We start from the raw sequence: 24,288 nt of genomic DNA, 5'->3' as shown, positions 1-24,288 counted from the left end.
CACTCGTAGAAGTGCCACCTGCCCTCGGTGCTGTTTTCTAGCCCCGTGCCCCCCCGTGCTTTGCTCTCAGAGCTCTTTGCCCTTTGCTCACCCCAGGCTGGCAGGGTGGGCTCGCTGCAGCGCACAGCCTCACATCACACCACAGGTTGGATGGCTTCATGCCACGGTCACCTCCGTGCCACCAGCACCTCCGTGCCCAGGGTGAAGGACCGTGCCCCGCGTCCCAGGGGACCCCTTCCCAGTTGTGTCCGCAGCCGGCCCCGGCCCCGCAGCGCCTCGCGGCCCCGGCGCAGCCAGCAGAGCCGCGTCTGGGCTCAGACATACCTGAGCGATGGAGCAGTGCTTACGCAGGCCGGGCGGTGAGTCACCGCGGCAGGAATCACCCCAGCGCCCAGCACGGCTCCAGGAAGCCGGCGCTTACGTGGTGTAAACACAATCCCGGCGTCGCAGCGAGGGCAGCGGCCGGGAGGGACGTGCGTCACGCCGCGGGGCCGGGGTGGCCTTGGGGAGCGCAGGGGAGGAAACAGACCAGATTTGGGGGTTTCATTAAAAAATAGTGCTCTTTATTATAAATTATGGAAACATTTCCTTTCTGAATATAAATATAAATATGTGCAAAGTTTCATCTGAGTTTTGTTTTGGTTGAATTTTCAAGCATGGTTTTGCTCAGCCCTCGAGGCTGGAGGTGAAGATGGAATCTTTATAAAAGACAGTGATTCACGTAGACCTGTAAACATCTCTTCGGTAAAAAAAAATAAAGAAAAAAGGCCAAAAAAACCCACCACAACTGCTTCTCCAGGCAGACGCAGAGGAACGCTCACGGGACAGCGCTCTCAGGGCATCCTCCTGCCGCGTTCCCGCAGGCATCGGTGCCCTGGGGAGCAGCACGGCCAGGGGCCCGGCCGGGATGGAGAGCTGGGGTCCGTGGGGAGGGGCCGGGCAGGTGGGGTGCAACACTCGGAGTAACGGCCCGGTGCCAGCTCCGTGTCCCTTCGGCGCTCCTTGCAGACGTGAGCACGCAGGACTCTGTTGTCAGGACGGGCTGCTTCCCCTCCGGCTTCGCGGCGTGTTACCGGGACCGTCACCACTCCGCGTCGCCAAACAATGTGCAGTAACCCAGACCACGGGACGAGAAGAATATTAAGGCTTAGTCCCTTGGAAAATGGCAACGAGGGCAAAAAGGCAGCGACCTCCAAGTCTGGGGCCTGGTGTGAAAGGAGCTTCCACCCACAAGGAGGCAGCAAGAGGTAAAGTACGGGCAAAAACCACTTTCCCCTTAAAACCGAGGAAAAGCGTCAGGCACCAGCTGGACTCCAGTGCTTCTCATTCTCTCCTGGCGGGAGGGCTGTGGCCAGACCCCTCCGGCGCGGTCCCACCAGGGTGGCCATGCCATGCAGCGGGCGCCGTCCCTGGGCTGCCCGCGCCCCGGGGCTCTGCCGACCCGGCTCCCCCCGTGCCGGGGCGCACTGTAACATCCACAGTTCGACCAGAGCAGTCTCCTTCCCCCAGACGGGGGGTGTCGCGCTTCCTCGGGGTGTGCCCCCCAACACGACGGGCACGAGCCACAGCCCCGGGTCCACCACAGCTCACCCCCAGTCCCCTCCCCTCCTTCCCAGAGGGAGAGGCTTCTCGCGCCCCGCAAGTCCCTGCTTCTGCGGGGTGTTGTGCCTGTCCCCTGCTCTTGTGCTTGTAGCGTGCGACCTCCCTGCGCGGGCCCCTTAGAGGGGGGCATCGTACTGGTCCAGGAACTCCTTGATGGGGGCCGGCAGCTGAGTCATCTTCTCGTAGGAGTCCAGGTGCCCGTTGACGGTCTTGCGGCAGAGGTGCTGCAGAGTGGAGACGCTGGAGGAGAGCGGGCGGCTGAGCACCAGCGGGATCTTCTCGCCGCCCGAGTAGATGTAGTAGGTGCGCTTGGGGTGCAGGCCCCCCCCCGGCTGCTCGGGGACGGCGCAGGGAGCGGGCGGCATGTAGTGATGGACCAGCTTGAGCACGCAGTCGAAGCGGGGCACGGGCTGGCTGCTGCGGGGGTCGCTCTGCAGGGAGAAGCTGCCCCCCTCGCACTGGATGCGCAGGTTCTTGGTGCCCGACTCCGTCTTGACGCTGAGGGTGAAGAAGTGCCGCTGGTCCGAGCTGTCCCTGATGAGGAAGGTGCCGGCGGGCTCGGCGCTCAGCAGCAGGTTGGCCTCGCCGCCCGTCACCGTGCTCCAGTAGAAGCCGCTCTCCTGCAGCTTGCGCACGGTGTTGACCACCAGCTGGTACTCGCTCTTGGAGCTGAACGTCTTCAGGCGCAGGCTGGTGTCGAGGGGGCGGCTCATCCCGGCGGTGGGGAACTTGCTGTGGGTGACCATGGCGCAGGGAGCCAGCTTTGCGCGCTCGGGGTGCTGCTGCCGGGAGCAGCGGCTGCTACACCATCACCTGCGGCGGACACGGCGGTGAGCGAGCGGCGGACCCTGCCCGGGGCACCCCCGGCCCCGCCACCCCCGGGGCACGGCGCCCGCTCCCCTCCGCGGATGGCCGCGACTCCGGTCCAGCCCCGGCCGTCCCCCCGGTCCCCCCAGTCCCCCCGGTCCCTCCGCCTCCCCCCGATCCGATCCGATCCGATCCGATCCGATCCGATCCGGTCCCGTCCCGTCCCGCCCGGTCCCGTCCCTCCGTACCTGGGGCGCGGGTGCCGGTCTCGGCGGCGGCCGGGGCGCGGGGCGCGGGGCTCGGTGCGCGGCGGCGGGCGGCGGCGGAGCTGCCGGGGCCGCCCGGGGAGGCCTCTTATAGCGGGCGGAGAGCCCGCCCTCGGGTTCCTGGAACTGCGCGGCTTCTTGTAACGCTCCCCGGCGCCCTCCCCGCGCCCCGCCCGGCTCGGCCCGGCTCGGCTCGCCGCCAGGCACCGCCGGCCCATTCCGGGCAGCGCGGCCGCCCCCTCCCGCTCCCATTCATGCTCTTTCCTTCTAAGAAGAGGTGAGTCCCCGGCCAGCCCGGGGGCCGCTGCCCCCCGCCCGCTCCGCCCCCCCCCGCCCCGGGGCACACGGCAGCGGGCGGGGGGCTTCACGGCACGGAGTGGGGGGCGCACCCCCGGGCTGCTCCGGGGCGCGGGGACCCCGACAGCCGCAGCGGGACCCCCGCCCCGCGGCAGCCCCCCCGGACCGGCCCCCGGTGGGCGGCGGCGGGGGGCCCGGCCCGGCGCCCACCGCCCGGATCCCCGCAGCGCCCGGGGGGCGCGAGCCCTGCGGGGAGGGGGCCGCAGCCCCCCGGCGGATCGGGTGTCTGCGCCTCGCCGAGGTTATTTCAAGCACCACATTCCAGCCTGTGCTGGCCTCGGTTGCACTTCCCAGCAGACCTGCAGGGAAGAAAACCGCCCTCACTTCGCACGCTTGGGAACGACCGGGGTGACCCCCCCCGGCTGGGGCCCGGGGGCTCCGAGGGGCCGCCCAGCTCGCCCGGCCCGCAGCCCCCCCGACCCCCCCCCGGCCGGGGCCAGCTCTGCCCGGCACCCCCGGGGCTCCGGGCGGCCGCGGCGCCGGTCTGCGGGGAGCCGCGGCGAGGCCGAGCGGCCACGGCCCTTGTCCCCCCTGGCCGGGAGCCCCGGGGCCGGTCCCGGGGGGCGTCCTCATCGCCTCGGGCCCGGCGGGCGGCGGTGCCGGAGCCCCGGGGGAGGGCAGAGCCCGGTCTGTGGGGGGGGGGGGCTGGGAGCCGGGCGGGGAGCGGCACCGGGACCCCCGGGGGGGCTTCCCCCGTTTGTTCGGGTGTTGTGAGCGGGCCCCGAGCACTGCGGGCTTGGCTCCGTCCGCGGGGCCCGCTTGGAGCCGCGGGGCTCGGCCCGGAGCCGCCGCTGCCAGGCAGGGGCCGAGCAGCGCGGGGCGGTTCTGGGAAGCGAGGCTGCGGGGAAGCCGCGGGGCTGAGCTGCGAACGGGCTCTGGAGCCCTGCCTGGGGCGGGGAGGGGCGGGGAGGCTCCGGGACGGCCGGGCCCGGCGGCGGCTCCTCCCGGGACGGGACGGGGGCAGCCCCCAGCCCCCAGCCCCCAGCCCCCGGCCCCCTGCCCAGCCCGGGGGGGCTCCCCCGGGGCCCCTCCTCGCCCGGCCGGGCCCGGGGCAGCCTCGTGTGTGGGGGGGACGGTATCGGGGGGGGGGCGCTCCCCGCACAGCCCCGGGCCCGGGGGGGCCCTGGCGGGATGGGGGGGGGGGGGGGGGCAGCCAGACGGGGCCGTGCACCGGGAGGGGAACCGGGCACGGCTCGGGGCGTGCGGCCGCTGCCCGTGGGGACAGCGCGGCCCGGGGGGTGCGGGGCTGGGGGGCACTGAGGGGGGGGCACTGGGGGGTCCGGGGGCGACCGGCGCGGCGCGGGCAGCCCGGAAGCGGAAGCGCGTGGCGGGCGCGTTGCCATGGCAACGGGCGGAAGCGGAAGGCGCGCGGGGCTGATGGCGGCGGCGGCGGGGGGCGCGGCGCTGTGGCGGCGGCTGTCGGCGTGGCTGCCGCGGGGCCGCCTGGGCCTGGCCGCGCTGCTCGGCCGCCTCTCCGACCGCCTGTCCCGCGGCCGCGACCGCCGCGCCCGCAGGTAAGGAGCCCGGCCCAAGGGGGGCCGGTTCCGTGGTCCCCGTGGTCCCCGTTACCGCCGATCCGGGCCTGCTGGCGGCTGCCGGGCCTGTACGAGACCGCCGGGAGCGGCCCCCGGAGCCGCCCTGCCCCGGCCCCCCCCGGGCCTCTCGGGCACCGCTCGGGGCCTGCGGGGAGCGGCGGGCGCGGGGCCGGCCCTGGCGGGGCCGAAACCCGGGGCTGCCCCCGCCGCTACCGGGCAGAGGAGGCCGCGTGCTGCAGAACCGCGCCCCGGGGCAGGGCCGGTCGGACAGAGCGGTTTGACAGAAATCCCTGAATAAAGAGGGGCCTCGGGCACCCGCGGGCACGGCTCCTGCCCCTCGTGGTGCGGGCAGCAGCGGGGCCCTGTCCGGGGCGGGTTTGTTTCAGTGCCCCCCGGTGCAGCCGCCCCCGCGAGGTCATCGGGGTTGTGTGGGGGGCAGCTCTGGTGGCACCGTGCCTGTCCCCCCCTTCCCTGCGGGCAGCAGATGTGTGGTGGCCGCGCTCGCTGCCCCAGAGCTCTGTGTTTGCCCAGCGTCTGCTGCTTCCCCTTGGCAAGCCGAGGAGGTGGTTTTCCAACTTCTCGTTTGGTTTCATCGGGGTTTGTTAGCGCAGGCAAATTGCTGAACTGAGCCCTGGAAAGGCCTGACGGAATCTGACAAAGGTGAGCAGCGCGTGGATCCCCTGCGGCGGCTGTGGGTGAAAGGACAGCGCCAGATCCTGCAGTTTCACTTCACCTCGGGCTCTGAGGATGAGGTTTTACAGAGAATAAGTGTTTCAGCTCCATCATGAGTTGGCACCAAAACCACAGCTTTTAAAAATAGAACATGCGAAAAAAAATCCCTCGTTTATATTTAGGGTCAGCTTCTTATGTAGAAAAGATCTGAGGTGGTTCCTCTTGGTTCTGTTTTCTCTTTCCGGTTAACGCGATGATGTGGAATCCGCGGGAAGGGTTTCCCCCCGCTGCTGGTTTCTGTTTCTCTGAAAGCTTCCTTTGTTGAAGTGTGGAATTTTGACGATTTCTTCATAATGTGACAGGGTTTCTATTGTCGTGTGCTGCTGAAGGATTGTGTTACACTCAGGCTGGTGCTTGAGCTTTTTGCAGTCACTTTTGGGTAGAAGTTGCCGCTTTGGTGAGCGGCTCTGCCATTGTTAGTGCTGGCTGGGGCAAAATACTGCTTTCCCTGATCACTGTGCGAGTCTTGGGTGCGTGACACTAAATGAGTTCAAACAGTTCTGTCTTGGATTACCAGCTCAGACAGAGCAGGGATCTCTAAAGCACGGAGGGAGTTTGGTTAGTGGGTAGCAGCACCCGCACAGAATTCATCTGACTGTAAGCTGCTGGTGCTGCGGGCACAGAGGAGCCCACGAGCCGAGTGTTGGCCTGGTGGGGCGAGGGTGTGGGTGAGGCTGCAGCTCGGGAAATGGCTTGGAATCCTGCTTTAGGAAGGGGGGTTCGCAGCCTTCTGCGAGGGCAATCGGTCAGCTCTGGCCAGTGGAGCAATAAGGAAAACAGCTCTTTTTTTCCTGCTGATTAATTATTGTCATATAATGCCATAAAAAATTGCTACTGTTACCTCGGTGGGAATAATCGTAGAGAACATAATTTGCAATAATTTGCAGGGCGAGGCTCTAGTCCTGAGTTTGTTACTGCTCCGTGAGCTGTGTGCTTTGTTTTCACAGTGTGTGTGGGGATGCTAATCTGAACTTGGGTCGCTTGGGCGTCCTGGTTCCATTCTCCACGTGCCCTGGAACGATAAAGGGATGGTGGGACCCTGGGCCCATATGTGGCCGGTGCCTTGAGACACGAGCTGGGCAAGGTCCCAGCCAAGTTCTGTAGAAATGGACTTGTGTGGGCTTAAAAACCAGCACTTCTGGTATTCCTTTTCCGCTTTGAAAAAAAAAAAAACCTTTTTTTTCTCCATCTCCTACGGGAGATTTCTGTTGTTCACAGCTGAACTGCGTAATCTGTAAAATTTACGGGTGTCCAGTCTGAGCTTAGTCCCCGTGATCTGTTGAAAGACACAATCCCAGGAATTCTTGCACAAACTGACTCAGACCTTTGTTGCAATGAATAGTCAGTGACAAACTAGTGGATTTTCCAGGAAACACAACTACAAAGTGTCTGGCTTCTGCGTAAGGGTACTCGGAAACCTTGTGAAGATCCAGTGTTTTATCATGAAGCAGTTGGGTGAAATCATCTTCCTGGAATCTGTGGTCATCTGGGCTTTGGATTATGGTAAAACCTAAAAGTTCCTCCTAACGAATTCTGGTAAAGGTCGTTATCAAGTTTCTCCTTGGTTTGTGGTGATGGCAGAATGCGCCGGGGTGGGCCGCAGGCTGGTGGTTGCCTCCTGGCCCCGCGGGACCTGGCGCTCCTCTGGGACGAGGCAGCCGCCCCCGTGCTGGCCTGACCGAAGCCGGGCTCTCGCGAGGAGGTTTCGCAGTCCCAGACCCTTTCTGTTGGCTCTGGGGAGGCAGTTGGGTCACTCGCTCTTTGATTCCTGGACCTCATGGGAGTTGTTGCTGCTAATTGTGCTGAAATGTGGTTTTGTCATGTGGACGGGCTCCTACCGGGGGTTTTTGTGTGACTTGATGATCTTGCATGCATGCGGAGCCTCCAGAGGAGAAAAACACCATTTCCTTCTTGCCATCCCCTGAGCAGGACTCCTGGCAGTAAGTCGGTTTCTTCGAGTGACTTCAGAGCAATGCAGTTTGTTCTGGAATCTCTTCTTGAAGAACGAGCCTCCTGCTGGTGCCCCGACTTCCCCGTCACTTGGAAGTCTGTGGCAGGAGCGGTGTCCTGCCAGGGCTGGGGCAGAGCGCGGGCGGCGGGGCTGAGTGGGGCTGAGTGGGGCTGTCCCTTGCCTTGTGCCCCCCGAGACGCGCTGCCCGTGAGCAGTGCTCTGGTGCTGTGCCTTTTGCTGGGACTGCGTTCAGGCACTTTGCATGTTCGGGATCCTTTTTTGGATGAGTTTGAGGGCTTGAGGCTTGTTCCTTTGTTTCATTGAGGAACTTTTAGAGCAGTGTTCCTTGTTCTGAAACATCTTTACTTGAAGTAGAAACAAGTGAGCCTTAGCCCAGCTGAGAGCTAAGCTAGACATAGAAATCACAGTTAACCACGGAAAAACCATGCATGTGTGATTGAGATTGAGGCAGAATTCAGAAGCGATTGGTTCTGGGGATGGCTGGCAGCCCCAGCAGCACCGGACTCCTGGTCTGGGGGTGTCTGGAAGAGCTGGCAGCTCAGTCTGTTAAGCTTCTAGGCCCTGTCCTGTTCTGAGTGAGCTGTTTCCCCCTGCCTCCCCTGCTGGTTAGGGGCAGGAGCTGAGGGTGTTCAGATCTGTTCTGTCCCCTGTTGTGTATGTTTTCTATCCCAGGTTTGGTTTTGATGAATCTGCTGGAAGTATGGGAAGGGCGTTCTTGCTATTGTGAACCCTTCCGATGTATTGGCCCTGCTTCTGGCTCTTCCTTTACCTCCTTGGAGGCTGTTTGTGGGAAGCAAAGGCTGTGTCACACACAACTCCCCCACCTCTCTTTTCACAGATCCTCATGGCTTCTTCTAGCCCCGCTGCTCACCCCTCCTGTCCCCGTGGTCACCGCCCCGCCGTGCTCCCTGTGTCCGGAAGGAGCACACAGGTTCCAGTGGATCAGGAACCTGGTGCCAGAGTTTGGGATCTCCAGCTCTCACGTCAAGGTGCTTTCATCCCCGGCTGAATTCTATGAACTCTTGAAGGTCAGTTGTGGGTTCCAAGCACGAAAGGGTTTTGGGAACTGCAGTGGTTATGGGCGTCACAGGCAGGTCAGCGCAAAGGAGCAGCTGCAGGTTAATAATCCTGCCTTCTGCGTGAAACACGATTGCTGTCAGCACTAGGTCAGGTTGGCCAGGCTGGGTCTAGCTGAGTCTTAAAAACTGTCAAGGGCAGAGATTCCCCCCCTCAGTAACCAGTTCCAGTGTTGGGCCATCTTAGTTGTTTATTATTATTATTATTATTATTATTATTTTTGTGTCCAACCTGAACTTTCCAAAGCACTGTCTGTGGCTACCATATGTATATATAAATATTTATATGACTGTAACTACAAAGAAAAACTTGCCTCTGTCTTTGTAACTGCTCCTCAAGTAGCTGTAAGCTGCTGCTAGGTGACTCCTGGCCTTCTCTCTGCCACACTCAGCAAGCACAGCTCCCTCAGTCCCTCCCAAAGGTCTCTGGTCGGTACAGGGTGAGTCCTGTAACACTGCATCTCGCAGGTGAGTAGCGGGACTGAGGGGAGAATTCCAGCTCAGTTGCTTGAGTCTTTTCACGATGTGTATGTAAAGGAAGTTCAAGTCATTCTGGAACATGATTTAGAAGGTTGCAGTAAGCTGTTGGAGAGCAAGACTTCAGGGTCGTGGAATAACACAACAAACGACTTGAGGTTGGGAAAGACCTCTGGAGGTCTGATCCCTCCCACAGAACAGGAACAGCTTTAAGTTTAGATCCAGCTAGGTTCTGGCCAGTTCACAGGGCGGGCTACGGAGAATTAAAGCAGTTGCAGAATGAAAACTGGGATTGCCAGTGTGATAGTGATACATTCCAAAGGCTGCGGCGGGGGCTGTGTAACTGCTCTTGTGTTTAATAGTTTTAAGTGTAGGGAATGCGTTCCTCAGCTTCCCAAAAGCACTTCAGCTTTTGGATGCAGCAGCGGTGCTGATCCTGCTCTGGAAAGACCCGAGTGTTTTACGTCCGTGCTGTCAGTGTGTTGTTGTTTCTGTGCAGACTGTGGTGATCTGGCAAAGTGCTCCTCCTCAGGGGGAACCACGGCTTTTCTGTGGTTTGAATTGTTAGCTCCTAGTGATCACAGCGATCGAGGATGAACCTGAATTTATTTTCTGCTCCTCTCAGGTGCAGATAAAAACAGCCAAGCAGCGAGTGGTGATGGCTTCACTGTACCTGGGAACAGGGCTCCTCGAGCAGGAGCTGGTGAGTGTGGGAAGGGATTGGGAAGGGGTGAAAATGAATGCAGAAAGAAAATGCCTACCCTTGCAAAAACATTTACATACATTTTCTCCTCTCCTTGAGAGCTTTCTCACAGTTTCTGGCTGTGTTTGTGTCCTTGTACTTGGGATGGAGAAGGGAGGTGTAGGCAGTTTTTTCTAAGCCTAGTACAGAGCCACGTAACTCGTGAATGTTTTCATGGGGTAATGAGCCTGGATATTTCAGACTGCTAGAGGTTACTGGCATAGTGTTCAAAGGGTTTTTGAAGAACTGTGGGATCACGGGTGATTTTTTTTTTCCTTGCCATTTTTCTTGAACATGATTAAAGTTGTATGTATTTAGTGCTGTGTTTTATCCTGCAAATGGTGAGTTCTGACGTGTTGCTAGCTCTTTGCATTTAAGACAGAGGTCAGTTTTGCTTCATGTTGTTTACCTTTTCTGTTTCCTGTCCTTCCCTCAAGAAACAAAAGCATTCCCTAAGTCCTTTAGGGAGAAGCCTGACCTTGGCCAAATTCTTATGTTTGAATTCAGATTCTGTAGCGGGGTAAAGGTGGACGGAGTCCTGAGCAGCATTTTATGCCTGTCTTTGTCTGGGCTTGCACACAGGATTTGAATTTGCATGTGACAAACAGCCTCAAGGTTAAGGAATAAAACCGCCTCTGTATCGTTTGTGAACTCTCCCAAGGTTTTCCTTTGGTAACACAAATCTGCAGTTTGGGAATGACGTTGGAACTTTTTCTGCTAAAATTAATTGCTGTTCAGAGGCCTGAGTGTATGCACATAGAACTGATGCCCTTTCATATGCTGCTCTAGGCTGATAGAGTAGGATGCCAGTCTGACAGATGCAGAGTCTAAACCACAGTGTTTTGCATGACTAGGAAAGACTTAGAGTAGGGTGTGGAAACTTTCGTGACCACTGACTCCTGGTTTCTGAACACTTTCCTTATAAAGCTTCGTTTGCGTTCTGTAATGAGTGGTACAATCTCTCTGCGCAGGTGGATTGCTTAGAAGAAACACTGGAGAAATCATTGCAAGCAAAAGAATCACCAGACCTCAGAGTTTCCATTCTTCTTGACTACACCAGGGGGTCTCGGGGTAGGTATTATGATGCTCTGCTTTCTTCGAAGGCTTGTTCTATAGTTGTACCGGACGTGCTGTCATTTTTAAGAGAGAGGCTGCCTTGGCTGATTGGACCTGCAGGCTTAAGTCACGTGTTTCAAAACCTGTCCTCTTGTATACCAGTAACTGCACGTTCCCAGAAAATCTTCAGGATGAGCAGCTTTTTTAAAGAAAATAGGTGTTTGGCCCAGTGATCTTCTGGCTCCTGATTGTGCTCTGTGCAACTTGTTCTTTCTTGCTTGTTCAGTTCACTTGTCAGCACATTTGCCCTTATCCATCATGCTCTTATGTTTTCATTTTTAAAGGGTAGTGGGGGAATTGTTGGAAGCAGCAGTACACTTAACCTTTTGTGGTGACTCCTTGTAGCACGTGTTATTAGTGCTGGGTGTGGGCAGTGTCAGTCCTGCCCATCATTTGCAAGGCCCATTCATCAACAAACGTACAGGTCTGGGTATTTTCATATTGACGTAAGTGTAAATGAAAGTGATTTAAAAAAAAAAAAAGTTAGGCACCTGCAGATGAGGCAGGTGCTCATTCTGTAAGCAGCTCCTAGCTGAGGAGTTGTGCCATGCCAAGATGTGATCCCGTGTGTGTAACTCCTGTGTCTCCCAGGCAGGAAGAACTCTCGGACAATGCTAATTCCACTGCTGCAGCGATTCCCCGAACAAGTCCGTGTTTCCCTCTTCCACACCCCAAACCTGCGTGGACTTCTCAAGCTCCTGATTCCGGAGCGTTTTAATGAGACCATTGGGCTGCAGCACATCAAGGTCTATCTCTTTGATGATAATGTGATCCTGAGCGGGTGAGTCCTTTCCTCTCCAGGCCTTTCTGTGATTCATTTAGCTGAGGTTTTGATGCAAGGTATGCATACCACTGGTATTGTCTGAACTTCAGTATTTGCATCTGTTTTTTTCTGTAATGATCATAGCAATGCTCTTCTGATATGGAAGAGCAACCATAGGTCTGTCACACGAGATTCTAATAAGAAAGACAGGCTTTTTCAAAAAACAAAAACAAAACAAAATCTTCAAGATTCAAAAGGAAATGGCCAGTTTGTGCTTTAGTCTTGTTATATGTGGAGTGTGATCTGCAGCTTCAGCTGGGGCATTCAGGATCACAAGTATATGCTCTGTTCTGGAACTCAGCTCTCCTTTTTCTCTCCTAGTGCAAACCTGAGTGATTTGTACTTCACCAATCGTCAGGACCGCTATGTTCTCCTGCAGGACTCTCCTGAGATTGCAGACTTCTTCACGGAGCTAGTGGATGCAATTGGAGATGTGTCTCTGCAATTACAGCAGGATGATACAGTCCAGATGATGGAGGGGATGGTGCACCCGTACCAAGGTAGGAGGGAGTCTCCCTGTCTGGTTGGGTGATAGGATCCAGAGGAGAGCCAGCATTTTATTTAAGGAGGATGTGAACTCTATCCGTTTGTGAACTGTAGAGCGTCTGACCTCTGTTTACAGGCTGTGGGGCATCCCATTTCTGTGCCATCCATTATGAAAAACAAGGTTGTTAGAGTTTTGCAACAGAATCTATCAGGATGTTTGTAGCACAGTTCCTAGCTGCGTTTGAAACATCTGTTTCTCAGACATAGAGGAGAAAGTTGTTTGGTTTTTGTGTCAAAAAACTCCTTTTTGTTCTGAGATTGATGTCCTGTCATTAGCGTTTCCTGCTATGTCATAGGTGGTGCATAGCTGGGAACTATTAGGTCCTAAATGCGACCTGTCCTGGTTTTCCTGCAGGGGACAAGGTGGCTTACTGTGAGATAGCAAATCGCAGGGTCATGGAAGTGATCAACTCTGCCAGGACACGACAAGAACTCCTGCATGCAAAGACTTTCCACAGCAGCCAGCAAAGCAACTCTTTGTTATCCCAGCAAGGCTCTCAAGCATCTGGGGGTCTGAAACCAGAACCTGACACCTGGATTTATCCCTTAATCCAAATGAAACCTTTTGGCATTCAAATAGACGAGATGGTCACAGAGACGCTGCTGACAGAGGCTGAGCGGGATGCCAGGATATACCTCACCACTGGCTACTTCAACCTGACGCAAGCTTACATGGACCTCATTCTGGGCACTCGGGCAGAGTATCGGATTCTCCTGGCCTCACCAGAGGTGAATGGCTTTTTTGGTGCCAAAGGGGTGGCAGGCGCCATCCCTGCTGCCTATGTTTACATCGAACACCAGTTTTATAGTGAGGTCTGCTACCTTCACCAACAGGAGAGGGTCCAGCTGCAGGAGTACTCGAGGGCTGGGTGGACTTTCCATGCCAAAGGTAAGATGCCCATTTCTCAAGGGGACTCGTTCAGAACGCATGTGAGCCTTTCCATATGCTTGGGGTGTGTGACTAGCGAGGGGATGGCTGGGTGCTGAGCCTGGATTTAACCACCAGATTACTCATCCAGGGCTCGAACACTTGGCTTGCACAAACCTGAGTGTTTGGATCACTCAGGAGACAGCTATGCGGAGTCATGTCTTGCCTCAAATGCAGTTAATTTAAAAATGAAAACAATTTCTGCCATCATAGTCTTCTGTGGAAGACTCCAGTTTCCTTCTTAATTGATGGAAAGAAAAGGCACAACTTTCACAAGCCCTCCACCACCTTGACCAGAGCATGAATATTTTCCCTCGGCTGGTTGTTGCTGGTTGTCTCTAAATTTGACTGTTCTCTTCTACGTGACGCTGTAGGAACCACTTGGCCACTCGGCAGTAGTTGTTACTAATGCAAATAGTTTGGGACGTCTGCTGGAGCCGGGGTGTCTTTTTAAGAAGTCTGACGCCTGTGACTTTACCAGTGCTGTGCCTCTTACGGTCGCCCCGTTGCGAGGCGTGCTGGTGCAGCAGCTCCCAGAATGACTCGGAGTCGCGGTTGAGCACAGCCCTCGGCTCAGCTGAGACATCTGTGCCGCGTGCCGCGGCGCCTTTCCTACCCCAGGCCCCGGCAGGCAGAGCTCCGCTGCGCTGTCACTTCCTGCGGTGGCTCCGGGTCCCCCAGGACAGCTCTGTTCCTGTAAGCGCTGCCCGCCCGGCACTCAGCACCACGCACGTTTCCCCGGCCGGCTCTGCGGCGTGCTGAGGGGTGTTTGCGTTGTTTGCAGCGTGTCTGATGGGAAGGTGGAGGATGCAGCCCCGGAGCCAGCGCGGGCCTGTTCAGGGGCCATGGCCGGTAGTTCATCCGGGTTTGTTTGTTTAAGGAGATTGTGGGAATGCCTCTATCTGCCCTGCTTCCTGCAGCGCTGTTCGGAAGAAGGTTCAGAGGTGGTGGGAGAGAAAGCTGCTGATTCGGCCTTCTCTTGTCTAAAGAAAACAAACGAGTGTTACGGGGCTGCCTATATATAGAAACTACAAATCTTCCTGCCGAGCGCTGTGCCTCGACAGCAGTGACACCGGCAACCTCGGGTGCCCTAAAACCCCTATCCCCCTCCGGGGGCTCTGCTGAGGAGGTGCCTGCCTGGCTGGGAAGTCGTGAGTGATCTGCCTTCCAGGAAGCACGTGCTCAAGGGTTCTGTGGTTTGCAGGTTCCTCCTCTTGCCGGGCACTGCTGGCTCCGAGTGGGACTTTGTGGTTTGGCATGGATTGAGCACGGGCTGCTTCTCCAGGCTACCATAGGGCACCCGCCTGGTAGCCAGCCCCTTCCTGGCCTGGCTGTGCCCGTCTGGGGGAGCAGCACGAGGCTCGGGGGCTTGGCAGGAGGGGCAGGCTCTGGTGCCACCGCCTCGTGCCCGTTCCTGCTGTGGGGTGCAGGATGGGGCATCTTTGGCTCCCTGCTCTGGCACACTCTGCCCTTTGGCCTGCGTTTGATTCCGTTCCCTCTGCAGGAGTGATGCAGTGTGTGAGAGAGGACAGGGCAGAAAGGGGAAAGGGGTGAGCCTGGGGACAGAGGAAAGGCGCCTGGAGCTTGGCTGCTGGGACATCAGACGTCTGCAGCAGCACAGGGTGCCTGTTCCTGCCCCGGGATGAGGTGAAGGCCGCCCTTCAGTCAGCCTCCCGTGGGATCCAGCTGATGCGCGCTGAACGCGGTCGTGCTGCTGCTGGTGTTCTGCAAAGCCTTCCAGCTCCTCCCGAGCGTTTTGTATCCCCCAGCCCAGCTTCCTGCACCATGTACTCCTGCAGGGCTGTGACTGTCCGGAGCTTTGCTGGGTGGGGGTGCAGCTCCAGCAGCCCAGCTCAGCACCACGCGGCTGCCGGGTGCATGGGGTGGGAGACACAACCCCGGGCAGTGGGAGCAGCTTTCCTGGGGGCGATGCCACGAAATGGGCCCGTGGAAGCGCTCTGGGTGCGGTGCTGCAGGTGAGGCAGGCCTATCTTTTAGGGTTAGGGCCCCTTCCACAGAAGCATCAGGTGACAGGGTGCAGGCAGGTGGCTGTTTGCGGCGAGATAAACCTGCAGTGCTGCTATTGAGCGGCGGCTGGGAAACGGCTCTTCCTCTTTCTGGAAAGGTGAGTCACTGTTTGAGCAGATCCTGCCAGGTGGCCATAAAACTAGAGGCACGGGAAAGGCTGCCGGGCTGCCGCAGGGCCGCTTAGGAAGAGCATGGCAGCGCAATCCTGGGGGCTGCTGCCCAGCACGCCTCTGGCTGGCAGTGGGGAGCTTGCTGCTGCTGCTGGGCTCGGGCACTGGGCAGTTGCTGCAGTCACTGCCTTTGGTGGCAGGGATAGCCAAACCTGTGCCGTCTGCTGGCCCCTGGCCTCCTCGCCTGGTGGGCACTGTGTCCCTCTGCGGCAGGGGGGTGACAGGAGGGTGGCAGGGGGCTGGCAGGGGGCGCAGCGGCAACTCAGGGCCGGGAGACGCAACTGAAAGCAGCCGCGGAGCTGCTGAGTGCGTGACGTGGGGGCGGGGAGGAGGTTACAGGAACCAGCGGTGAATCGGCAGCTTCTTACTCAAGGCATTCTTGGAACTGCTCTGGGGTTGAGTTAGGAAACCTGCTTCTATTTTAAGGACTAGGTGGTTTTTTGGCTACGGGTTCTTTGTTGTAGTCCTTGTGTGACTTGCAGTAGGGATAGGGCATCTGGCAGGGACCTGCCAGGGGCCTTGCTGAGTGCTGATGCGCTCCAGGGGACAGCAAATGCTGCCTGGATCTGTCTGTGGGCTGTGGAGCTGGCCCTTGGCACCCTCAGCTGCTGTTTGCTACCACGCTCAGCTCTGTGCTTGACAAACCGTCCTGGGCTGTCTCACGCTTGCGCTGCCTTTGTGCTGGTGAAGCTGTGTGTGAGCTGCAGGGGTGGGTGGACCTGGGAGGCTTCATCCTGGCAAGAACCGAATTCATCTTCTGGTTGCTCCTCAGGAAGTGAGTGGGCGTAATAATCTGCACTTCTCTTACTAGTGTTTATTTCATGTGAATTCACCTGGCGGAGCAGGGAGATGCCTCCTCGCACCACTGTCTTGTGAGGTCTCAGGAAAGGAGTTACTCACTGCAGCCGCCCTGCTTCGCTCCGAGCTGACAGCTGCAGTGCCGTGTCTGCCTGGTGCTGCTTTTCCTTTCCCTGCTGCAGAGAACACACAAATTGTTTGCCTTATTTCACTGTTACTGAGATGTTGTGGTGCAAAACGACCTCGGACGTAACGATGGTGACTCATTCTGAATTCTTTTTGGGCCCCCCTTGCAGTGCATTTATGTTCCTAAGAACGGGTCCCTGGGGTGGCACTGTGGGTGCCGCAGCCCCTGCAAAGGGCACGCAAGGCTGGGCAGTGCGAGCTCTGCAGGTGTCCCCCAGGGTCTGCACCGAGCTCTGCAAGAGCTCTGCACACTTCACTGGCCAGAAGGAAGCGTGTTTTTGACAACTTGCTTTGTGTCGTGGTCATTTATGGTTACTGTAAATCCAACATGTTTAATTCATTTCTTTTAAGTGAAGCAATTGTTTGAGGCTACCCCAGTCATTTCCTTTGTCTGCCACACTTCCTTTCTTCTCCTGTTTTTCCTGCAGGCCTCTGGCTGTACCTGGCGGGAAGCAACCTTCCCTGCCTAACGCTGATTGGCTCTCCTAATTTTGGGTATCGATCCGTGCATCGTGATTTGGAAGCCCAGGTCGCGATAGTGACAGAAAATAAAGCTTTGCAGCAGCAGCTCCACCAGGTAAGTGGCTGCTCAGGGGAGACGATGTGCATGCTGTGCTTCTTGGTCACGGAGGGAATGCTGATGACGCAGTCGCAATAAAAACCTACAGCCACAATCATTCAAACCCTTCTTGAGCATAGGAAGTCTCAAGGAGCTGTCAGTTAAGTGACTATTGATGAGATGCCTGCTACAAGTGCCTGTTTCTGGGAAATGGAGGCCATAAATGGGCAGGAACATGTGTCCCCAGTGAACTCGAGTATCAGCGCTCAGGCGCTGGATGCTGAGACACGGCGTTCGGAGAGGATCATGCAGCACGTTCTTGGGCCTCGTCCCCCGATATTTGGGCATTGCCAAGGCAGCACCGTGCTCTGGGGTGATGAGGTCGGGCCCTCTTAACCACCGATCTCACACCCGTGGAGGACTTTGCTCCTCAGGCATTCGGGAAATCCTCTGTAGGACCATAAATGCCAAGCAGGTAGCTTTTGGGTGGCTGCCCGCAGGCTGTGGAGGTGAACAAGGGCAGGGGATCTTAGTGGAGTGTCTGCAGTAAGAGCATTGCTGGGCTGGTTGTGCTGCCCCTGAAGTTACGGGCTGCAGCTCCCAGTGTTGACACAAGCATTTTTCAGTGGCTTAGTGTTCAATGTCCCAGGTTTTTCTGTTTTCATTAGGCAGCGTAGTTCGTTAAGCACTCTTCACTCAGTCTTGACTCTGAATCTGCTGCTGGAGCTGACATTGTCCCACGCAGTTCTTCATGTAGTACTCTGCTACAAAGCATATTGGCTTTTGTTGCCTTTGTGTGTGACTTAAGGATCTGAAAAATGTATTGTAATAAGCTGAGTCTTGGCATAAGAAGGCACGGTTGTCTTCAAGATCAATGGGAATTGCCCTATTGCATCAGGGCTCTTCCACAGAATGAGTCAGAGTATATCTAATCAAAAACAATTCTATTACTGGAAGAGTTGCCTGAATATTTCAATTCATATCTTGCCTCTACTTGTTTCTAATGGAAGGAGAGAATCAATGAAAATATGACAAAGGAATTTTTCTCAACCAGTGCTGCTGCAATGATCTAATTTAAAGGGCTTTAAATGATTCCCGTTTGCTGGAAGCTGATTTTGAGATTGGCTGTCTGTTTACTGTTCTGTGATCGTTGTTTAGAAGACTTAATTTTATGCCAAGGTGATAAAGCCTCTAATGGAGTGTTGTGTTTCTTTCTCTGTGCAAATTGTAACTCTGTTCAGCACCCTAGCTGAAGTGACATTTCAGCTGTATGAACAACCTGAACACCTAGCTTTTCCAGTGCCTGGTTTCCAAGGAATCTTGACATGTAAAAAAGTGTGTTCTGGGCTTTTCTATTTGACATTTCTTTTTTGAGCGTTTAAGCTTTCAGTCTTCTTAATAATAACCTTCTGAATAATAACTGAGCTTTTAATATTGCAGCTGATGTGCACTAGCTGCTTCTGAATACTTAACGTGTTTGTGCCATGAAATCACTTTGGCTATGTAGCGTTCAGTTCCAAACCTCAATAAGGATTTTTAAAATGGGGGAAAAACTGAGTGGTTTGGGTATCTCACTGAGTGAACCGAGTATCCTGGTAAAGTCTCTGAATTTCAGTTCATATAACTGGTCTCATTTCCAGTGGTCAGATTACCTCACTGTATCAGATGGCCATGGCAAAGATTCTTCATTGCAGGGTTGATCATAGCATTTTGAGCGTTTTGGGTTTCTAAAATTAAACTGATTTGGCACACAAATGTCTGCTGCCTGTTACTGGTTCATCTTCCTGGTGCTCCTTTCCAATGCTTAGTTCCTGCTTCCCTGTTCCACTCTGAATTTTAACAGCACAGTGTTCTTTCTGTTGTTTGTGACAGTTTAACTAGTTAAAAAAAAAAAAAAAAAAGATTAAGAACAGATTTACAGGAGCTGGTCTGCTCTTGTTTGCCTGCAAATCTAGAAACCTAACTACCTTTGATAAGAAAACCACTTCTACCTTTGATCAAGCAGCTGCTTTCACGTGCAATTCGAGCATGTATCATCATCACGATGGTTCATTTCCTTCTTCAGCAGTATTGTGTACACACTGAAGAAGCCTAAGTGTTTCTGGTAATTTAGTTGAAATCATGACTGCATATTCATTTGAAAACACAGAGCTTGAGCTGTGTCTAGAAAGAGCTGCGTAAGCCAGTCTCTTGAGATTATGATAGTTTCCTTTTCTGGCAATTACAGCAAGGGATTTAGGATTCTTCTGAAACTGAAGGTTAGCTCTCTTGAAACTGTAGGGCACAAAAAGGCAAAACGTTCTCTCTTTGCTCTTTGTAGAGTTTAAATTGCTAATTCTCGATGGTCAGTTACTTAGCTCGATGGTAGTCATCAGAAGGAGGAGTAACGTGGCAGGCGGGTTTGAAGGATGGATCCTGTGCTAACTCCTTGGTGGTTTGCTTGCTCTGTGAGTTGTACTGCATGGAATGAGACTCCCGTGTTCAGGCTTGTGGAAGAAATGATGCATCCTTTTGGCAGGATCAGTGGCCAGTTTTACCTGAGAACTGCCTTTTCTTAAAGGTCACTATATTAGAAAAAATTGAACACTTAGAATTTACTGGGATGGTGTTTCTTTCCCTGTACAGGAGCAGGAGCAGCTTTACCTCTGCTCAGGCGTAGTCTCATCATCAACATTTGAGCAGCCAAATCGGTATGTGAAGCTGTGGGTGAAGCTAGTAACGCCTCTGATCAAGAATTTCTTTTGAAAGAAGAAAAGTTGCTGCTTTGGGTGAGTTTTCTGCCATTTTCATGGGGAATTTAAATGATACTGACTGTGGTTTATTAGTGTGGTAGACTTTTTCATGTGGAAGAAATGGATGACGGAAATACACAGATGTGGAAAAAAAATAATCAGGTGTCTCTCTTCTCCTGAGTTACTCATCACTTTGACTAGAATCACCTACTAACATTTCTGGAAGCTTTGTGCAACTGTATTTTAGAACCAGTCGCTCAGATATTTAACGGGATGGAGGGTAAAGTTTAATGGGTGATCAAACAAGTAGCTGTGAAGAGAGAGAGCTCCGAGAAGGAAAGGAGTTTAGATGGTTGCAAGCCATTGTTCCATTTGGCTTGCATCAGTGCCCTGGCTGCCAACCAGCCCTTTATCAAAAACCACCAATTGACTGGTATCTGTCATGAGAAACTACGGGTTGTAAGAGTAGTCTCCACATGACAGCAGTTCCAGCACTATTTTTATTGATACTTTACTAAAGTAGTATTGGTACAATCAAACTCAGAGTTACACAACTTTGTTGTTATTTTTGGCAAGTAAAAACATCTGCTTTTTTCCAGAGTCACTCAGTTTTAGATCTGCAAGAGCAGAGCAACAGCAGCAAGGATCCACTTGGCAGCTTTTTCTTTTGTCTTTAGGTTAAAGGTCCAGACATAGGTGGGACCTCGCATCCGTGTCTTATAGACAGGACATTCGTAGACGTTCTTGGTGTCCATGCGGTCCACAGGGATGGCTCTGATGAAGATGACTGGCATCATAGGCGTCAACTCCTTCAGCCGAGCATCTGCGATAGCCCCAGACTGGATGTCCCATCGAGCGCCTGCAATATTACAAAATTGTTGTGGTACCAGCTACCCAAAGGCCTCTTCACTTAGAGGTGGCTGTTTTTGTAACTGTTAATGGGTGGGAAGGAATTTTTCTAGCAGCACAGTTCAGGGATAAAGTGTGCAGGTTGGGGAGCTCTGGCTTAGTAGTCGTTAGGGCTAACGTTATCCTCTCGCTGTGACTCATGAATGCATTTTGCCTTGCTGGGTGTGGGATGTCTAAATAAGTTGTGCCCCTGCTCATCCCTTCAGCATAGGTTTGCATGGAAGGTGAATAGCTGAAGGTAGAAGTTGGCCATGGGGGGGAACTACAACAAGCTGTCTGGTGTGCTCCGTGCCCTTGTTTAAGTCGGCCCTTTTGGTGCTCAGCTAATGCTACCATCTCATTCCCTCTCATTTTTTTAACAGTAATTACTTTAGGTTCTGAGTTTCCTGGTTTGTCTTATTCACACATTAAATAGCAGGGTCATATGTTTGTTCACTAGAAACATGTAGCCTCAAACAACCCAGTGCTCAGGTTCACAAAATGCAGTCTGCATTTCCAGAAAATAAATCTGGTTTGTGAAACTCCACTCGTAAACTGGATGGGTGCTGCCCTCAGCTGGCGTGTCTGACACTAGCACGGATCAAGGCTCTGCTGCTTGGAGCTTTTGCAAAAGCTGTACAAATCAAAATTGAGTAAGTTGTAGAGTATTAACACCTGCTCTGTTTGCAGTAATTTTTTAGGCTGACCTGGGATTTCTCAGTGCCTGAAACATCTCACAAAGGATGCAGTCTTTTACCTTCCATGAATAATCCATGTACATAGGAGCCTTCTCTGGGTGGAGCTGTCATATCCTCACGGTTTTTCTTGGTCACTTCCACTGAAAGGCACATCTTGTCCAGTGGCCATTCATTTTTTCTGGCCATGGACTGCATGATAGCAGTGAGGAAAGACTGGGGATTGAAGAATCCTGCCAGCCACACTGTCGCAGGCAGCACAAAGTCCGTTGTCCAGACTTCTAGTTCCTGGAAAATAAAACAGCAAAGTCCTTTAGAGTGAAGCGTGGCCTTTGGACAGTGGAGTGCTGCTTTGCTGTAACAAGGATGTGCCTAATGCACAAGCTTCGGGTAATGGGTGGACGGGGATGGAGTGGTCTTCGATAAGTAAATATCAGATTGCAGTGCAGCAATTAAACTTCAGCTATTAATTTGGATTGCAGTAGATACTGCTGCTATTTCTTTTTAACAAAGCCACTCTTTAAATACATGGTTTTATTAAATATTTTTTCTTCTGGGACTTGAAGTTACTATTGGGATATTTAATGTTCTTTTAAAGCAGCGATATGTGCTAAGGGTGGGCCTTTTCAAACTTCTGCTCTCATTCTTGGGGTTACAGTCCATTTCAGATACTTCAAACTGCTTAAATTAATATTGAAAAATAAAACAGTTAACCACTGTGTACGCTGATGGAAGTGATTCCTGGCCTTCTGTGGTATCTGCTTGCTCTGCAAGATCTAACGTTCAAAAGAAATCTGCTCACCCTGATGCGAAGGAGCAGGTCTGCGTACCAGGCTCCTAAGCTAAGAAGAGAGGGGTAGGCGTAACGCGTCCACGACTCGGGCACGTTGTCGTAGAAGAGAGCATTTGACAGCTCTTCCATATCTGATGTAATCGTTAGTTCTCCCTTTAAAAAAGAGAAAAGGCAGGGCAGTTTTATCTGGAAAAAGCAAGACTGGTGGAAGTATTTGATTCCAGACCCAGTACAAAGCACAGGGCTGGTACTGCCGGGCTGTACCTCACGGGGTGGGATGTGTAAGGGGGTGAGCAACGGTAGCCAACAGCTTTGTACAAGACAGGGTGTGAAACAAGCAACGGCCACGGGCAAGTCACGAGAAATTATTTGGGAGGGAGAGGTGCGGGAGAGGTGCTTTCTAGCCAGCTACCTGAACACTTACCTTTAGTCCCAGATCTAATTCTTTCAGAGAGCGCCTGATTTCATGGGTCAAGATGTTCATCCTTTCACATTCCTGGAAGGCGACCACCACGTAGGGCGTCTTGTCCTCGGCTTTAGCCATGATCTCCATCATGTTGAATGGCTCTGGCAGCTTCTCAATGATCTCGTCTAGCACTGACTTCACCTGGAAAGAAGAGACCATAAAACTCCTCTTATCTAGGGAAAAAATGCTGCAAGTTAACAGTTTAAGCTAGTAAGATTTTTCTTTTTCTGCCTTTGCCCTTTCCTGTGCTTCCTCCTTAGTAATTCTCTACACTTTTACTAACACCTCTTTAATCTTAAAAAGTGGCAGCTCTTTGTTGAGAGCTAGGAAGATAAGATTTCAAGCTAAGACATCTGAAATTCAACTGTAAAATCCAAGGAGTCAGAAGGAAGACTTTAAAAAAAATAAAAAGTCTGTATTTTTAGTAGTTGTCATCATGCACAGAAATTACTAGGCATGCTCAGGCTGTGGAGGATGCTGTGTGTGAGCCACGCTTTGCCTTTGGCACGTCTCTACCTATCCGAGTAACCTCCCTGACCACTGCTGCCTCTTGTAACTGCACCGTGTGCTCACGGATATGGTCACACAAACCCAGTGCAAACACACTCAAATAAAACCTCCTTGGAGGAGCATCCAGCTTGTGAGCACTGAGCTGGCCGCTCCCCGGTGCCAGGCTGGCAGCGTGCAGCCTGTGGCTGTGCTGGCCTTGCAGCTCTGCTCTCCTGCACTGCAGGGAGCGGGGGTGTCCCTGCCCCTTGCATTCCCTGGGGGGGTTGTGCCGGGCCTGGCCCTGCCCTCCCCGGGCACCCCCCTTGTGGCCTCTGCAGCGCCGTGTTCACTGTGCAGAAGCAGAAGCTGCACTTGCCTTTTCCTCTCGGGAGACACCGGCACCTCCTCCAGCATCCGACTCTTTGGGCTGCATTTCTAAAACTGTCCGAAAAAGCCTCTCCGAGGTGACGGTCAGGAAGCCGATCTCTGCGTTGGGGTGAAGGCCGTACAAGTAGGGGCTCTCTGGGGGCAGGTTGTCATCGATGTACTCGTGGTAGCCCTGAGCACAAGGCAGTTGATGTCACCTCAGCGGGTACTTACGTCTGAGCAGAGTTTCACTTCAGCCTTGAAAGTGCATCATTGCTTTCCTGCTGATGGTGCTTTACAGCTAGTTGGCCTTGCTTATTTAAGATGATTTTCCACTCGTGTCTTAAATAAGCCTTTACCTTACCACACCAGCCACAAGAATTATTTTTCCAGTAATTCTGCCTGTTTCCACTGGATTGAAAAGGCACAACTTTTTTCCTACACTCCCTCTTGGTTTGCATGAAGGAACTTTGACTAGCATGCCTTAATCCAGAGCAGTGGTTTTCCACAGCAAACTATGATGCTAATTACCACAGCCTATGGTGAGTGAGATCCGTCTTACCTTGTAATCCAAGCTGGGAGGGATCAGAAAGCCCGGCGCTAAGTACAGTTCCCCGTCCAGCATCTCTACGCTGATGTATTCACTCAGGTAAGTCCGACACAGCCGGCGGTCCCAGTCGTCTGTGATGTGCCCACCGTACATGATTTCACCAAAGAGGTACCGGAGATCATCCCAGGGGACCTACAAGGAGACAGATGCTCCCCGTGAGCTTCCTGCTGCCTCTGGGGCTGCAAGAAGCCCCTTGCAGGAGGTGAGGGCGGCTGCACGCATCACTGTGGAACCACGCGAGCTCTGTTTGACCCACAGATGTAACAGTGCCCCGGGACCTGCAGAAGCAAAGGGGAAGAGGACACGGGGCTGTGGCCATGGATGTGTCCTGTGCTCGCCCACCGATTGCCCCTGTCCCCATCTGGGCTCCTGCACCATGCCCTCCGGCTTTGCTCGGGTCAGCAGTGCGCGGCTGAAGGGCAGGGCTGGGCAGGACACTGCTCGGGGGGGAAGCCCAAGCCTGCTCCTTGCACTCCTGTTCTTGGGGCACGCGTTGTGTTTGGGGCAGAAAGGCGTGTTAAAAAACCAG

The 24,288-nt window shown here is 54.3% G+C and overlaps 3 protein-coding genes across 5 annotated transcripts in view; 1 reads left to right on the top strand and 2 right to left on the bottom strand.

The window, feature by feature from the left end:
- Positions 1 to 541: 541 nt before the first annotated feature.
- SOCS3 (suppressor of cytokine signaling 3) lies at positions 542 to 2,795 on the bottom strand. Its single transcript, XM_068654705.1, has 2 exons — positions 2,658 to 2,795; positions 542 to 2,415 (listed from the first exon to the last, which is right to left on the bottom strand). The coding sequence occupies exon 2, from the start codon at positions 2,346 to 2,348 to the stop codon at positions 1,719 to 1,721; it is 630 nt and encodes a 209-aa protein (XP_068510806.1). The 5' UTR covers positions 2,349 to 2,415; positions 2,658 to 2,795; the 3' UTR covers positions 542 to 1,718.
- A 26-nt stretch (positions 2,796 to 2,821) lies between these two features.
- On the top strand, positions 2,822 to 21,764 carry PGS1 (phosphatidylglycerophosphate synthase 1). 3 transcript variants are annotated; one of them, XM_068654672.1, is made up of 11 exons: positions 4,278 to 4,546; positions 8,110 to 8,299; positions 9,450 to 9,527; positions 10,538 to 10,637; positions 11,274 to 11,463; positions 11,827 to 12,005; positions 12,407 to 12,780; positions 12,886 to 12,940; positions 16,590 to 16,738; positions 19,346 to 19,488; positions 20,130 to 21,764. In XM_068654672.1, exons 1-10 carry the CDS (start codon positions 4,374 to 4,376, stop codon positions 19,463 to 19,465), a joined length of 1,608 nt encoding a protein of 535 aa, XP_068510773.1. In that variant the 5' UTR covers positions 4,278 to 4,373; the 3' UTR covers positions 19,466 to 19,488; positions 20,130 to 21,764. The 3 variants fall into 3 exon arrangements, with proteins under 3 accessions (XP_068510774.1, XP_068510773.1, XP_068510772.1); XM_068654673.1 differs by lacking the exon at positions 4,278 to 4,546 and adding an exon at positions 2,822 to 2,952 and having other exon boundaries at positions 12,407 to 12,940; XM_068654671.1 differs by having other exon boundaries at positions 12,407 to 12,940.
- Positions 19,939 to 24,288, bottom strand: part of DNAH17 (dynein axonemal heavy chain 17) — a 34,997-nt gene continuing 30,647 nt past the window's right edge. Inside the window, exons 73-78 of the mRNA XM_068654706.1 lie at positions 23,712 to 23,891; positions 23,160 to 23,342; positions 22,253 to 22,435; positions 21,838 to 21,981; positions 21,098 to 21,323; positions 19,939 to 20,311 (exon numbers count right to left, since the gene is read on the bottom strand). Of these exons, the coding sequence (XP_068510807.1) occupies positions 20,064 to 20,311; positions 21,098 to 21,323; positions 21,838 to 21,981; positions 22,253 to 22,435; positions 23,160 to 23,342; positions 23,712 to 23,891 (1,164 nt within the window). The 3' untranslated portion in view covers positions 19,939 to 20,063. The remainder of the gene's footprint in view (positions 20,312 to 21,097; positions 21,324 to 21,837; positions 21,982 to 22,252; positions 22,436 to 23,159; positions 23,343 to 23,711; positions 23,892 to 24,288) is intronic.

Source organism: Anas acuta, chromosome 18 (genome assembly GCF_963932015.1).
Source record: "Anas acuta chromosome 18, bAnaAcu1.1, whole genome shotgun sequence".
Classification (NCBI taxonomy): domain Eukaryota; kingdom Metazoa; phylum Chordata; class Aves; order Anseriformes; family Anatidae; genus Anas; species Anas acuta.
This window is presented reverse-complemented; position numbering and strand designations above follow the sequence as displayed.

What these genes read in the sequence shown, in the direction of transcription:
- PGS1 (XM_068654671.1), top strand. Translation starts at nt 4,374, where the DNA reads ATGGCAACGGGCGGAAGCGGAAGGCGCGCGGGGCTGATGGCGGCGGCG. An exon ending in GGCTCCTCGAGCAGGAGCTG is followed by an intron (nt 9,528 to 10,537) that starts GTGAGTGTGGGA and finishes CTCTCTGCGCAG; the next exon opens with GTGGATTGCTTAGAAGAAAC. An exon ending in TGCAGCAGCAGCTCCACCAG is followed by an intron (nt 16,739 to 19,345) that starts GTAAGTGGCTGC and finishes TTCCCTGTACAG; the next exon opens with GAGCAGGAGCAGCTTTACCT.
- SOCS3 (XM_068654705.1), bottom strand. Translation starts at nt 2,348, where the DNA reads ATGGTCACCCACAGCAAGTTCCCCACCGCCGGGATGAGCCGCCCCCTC.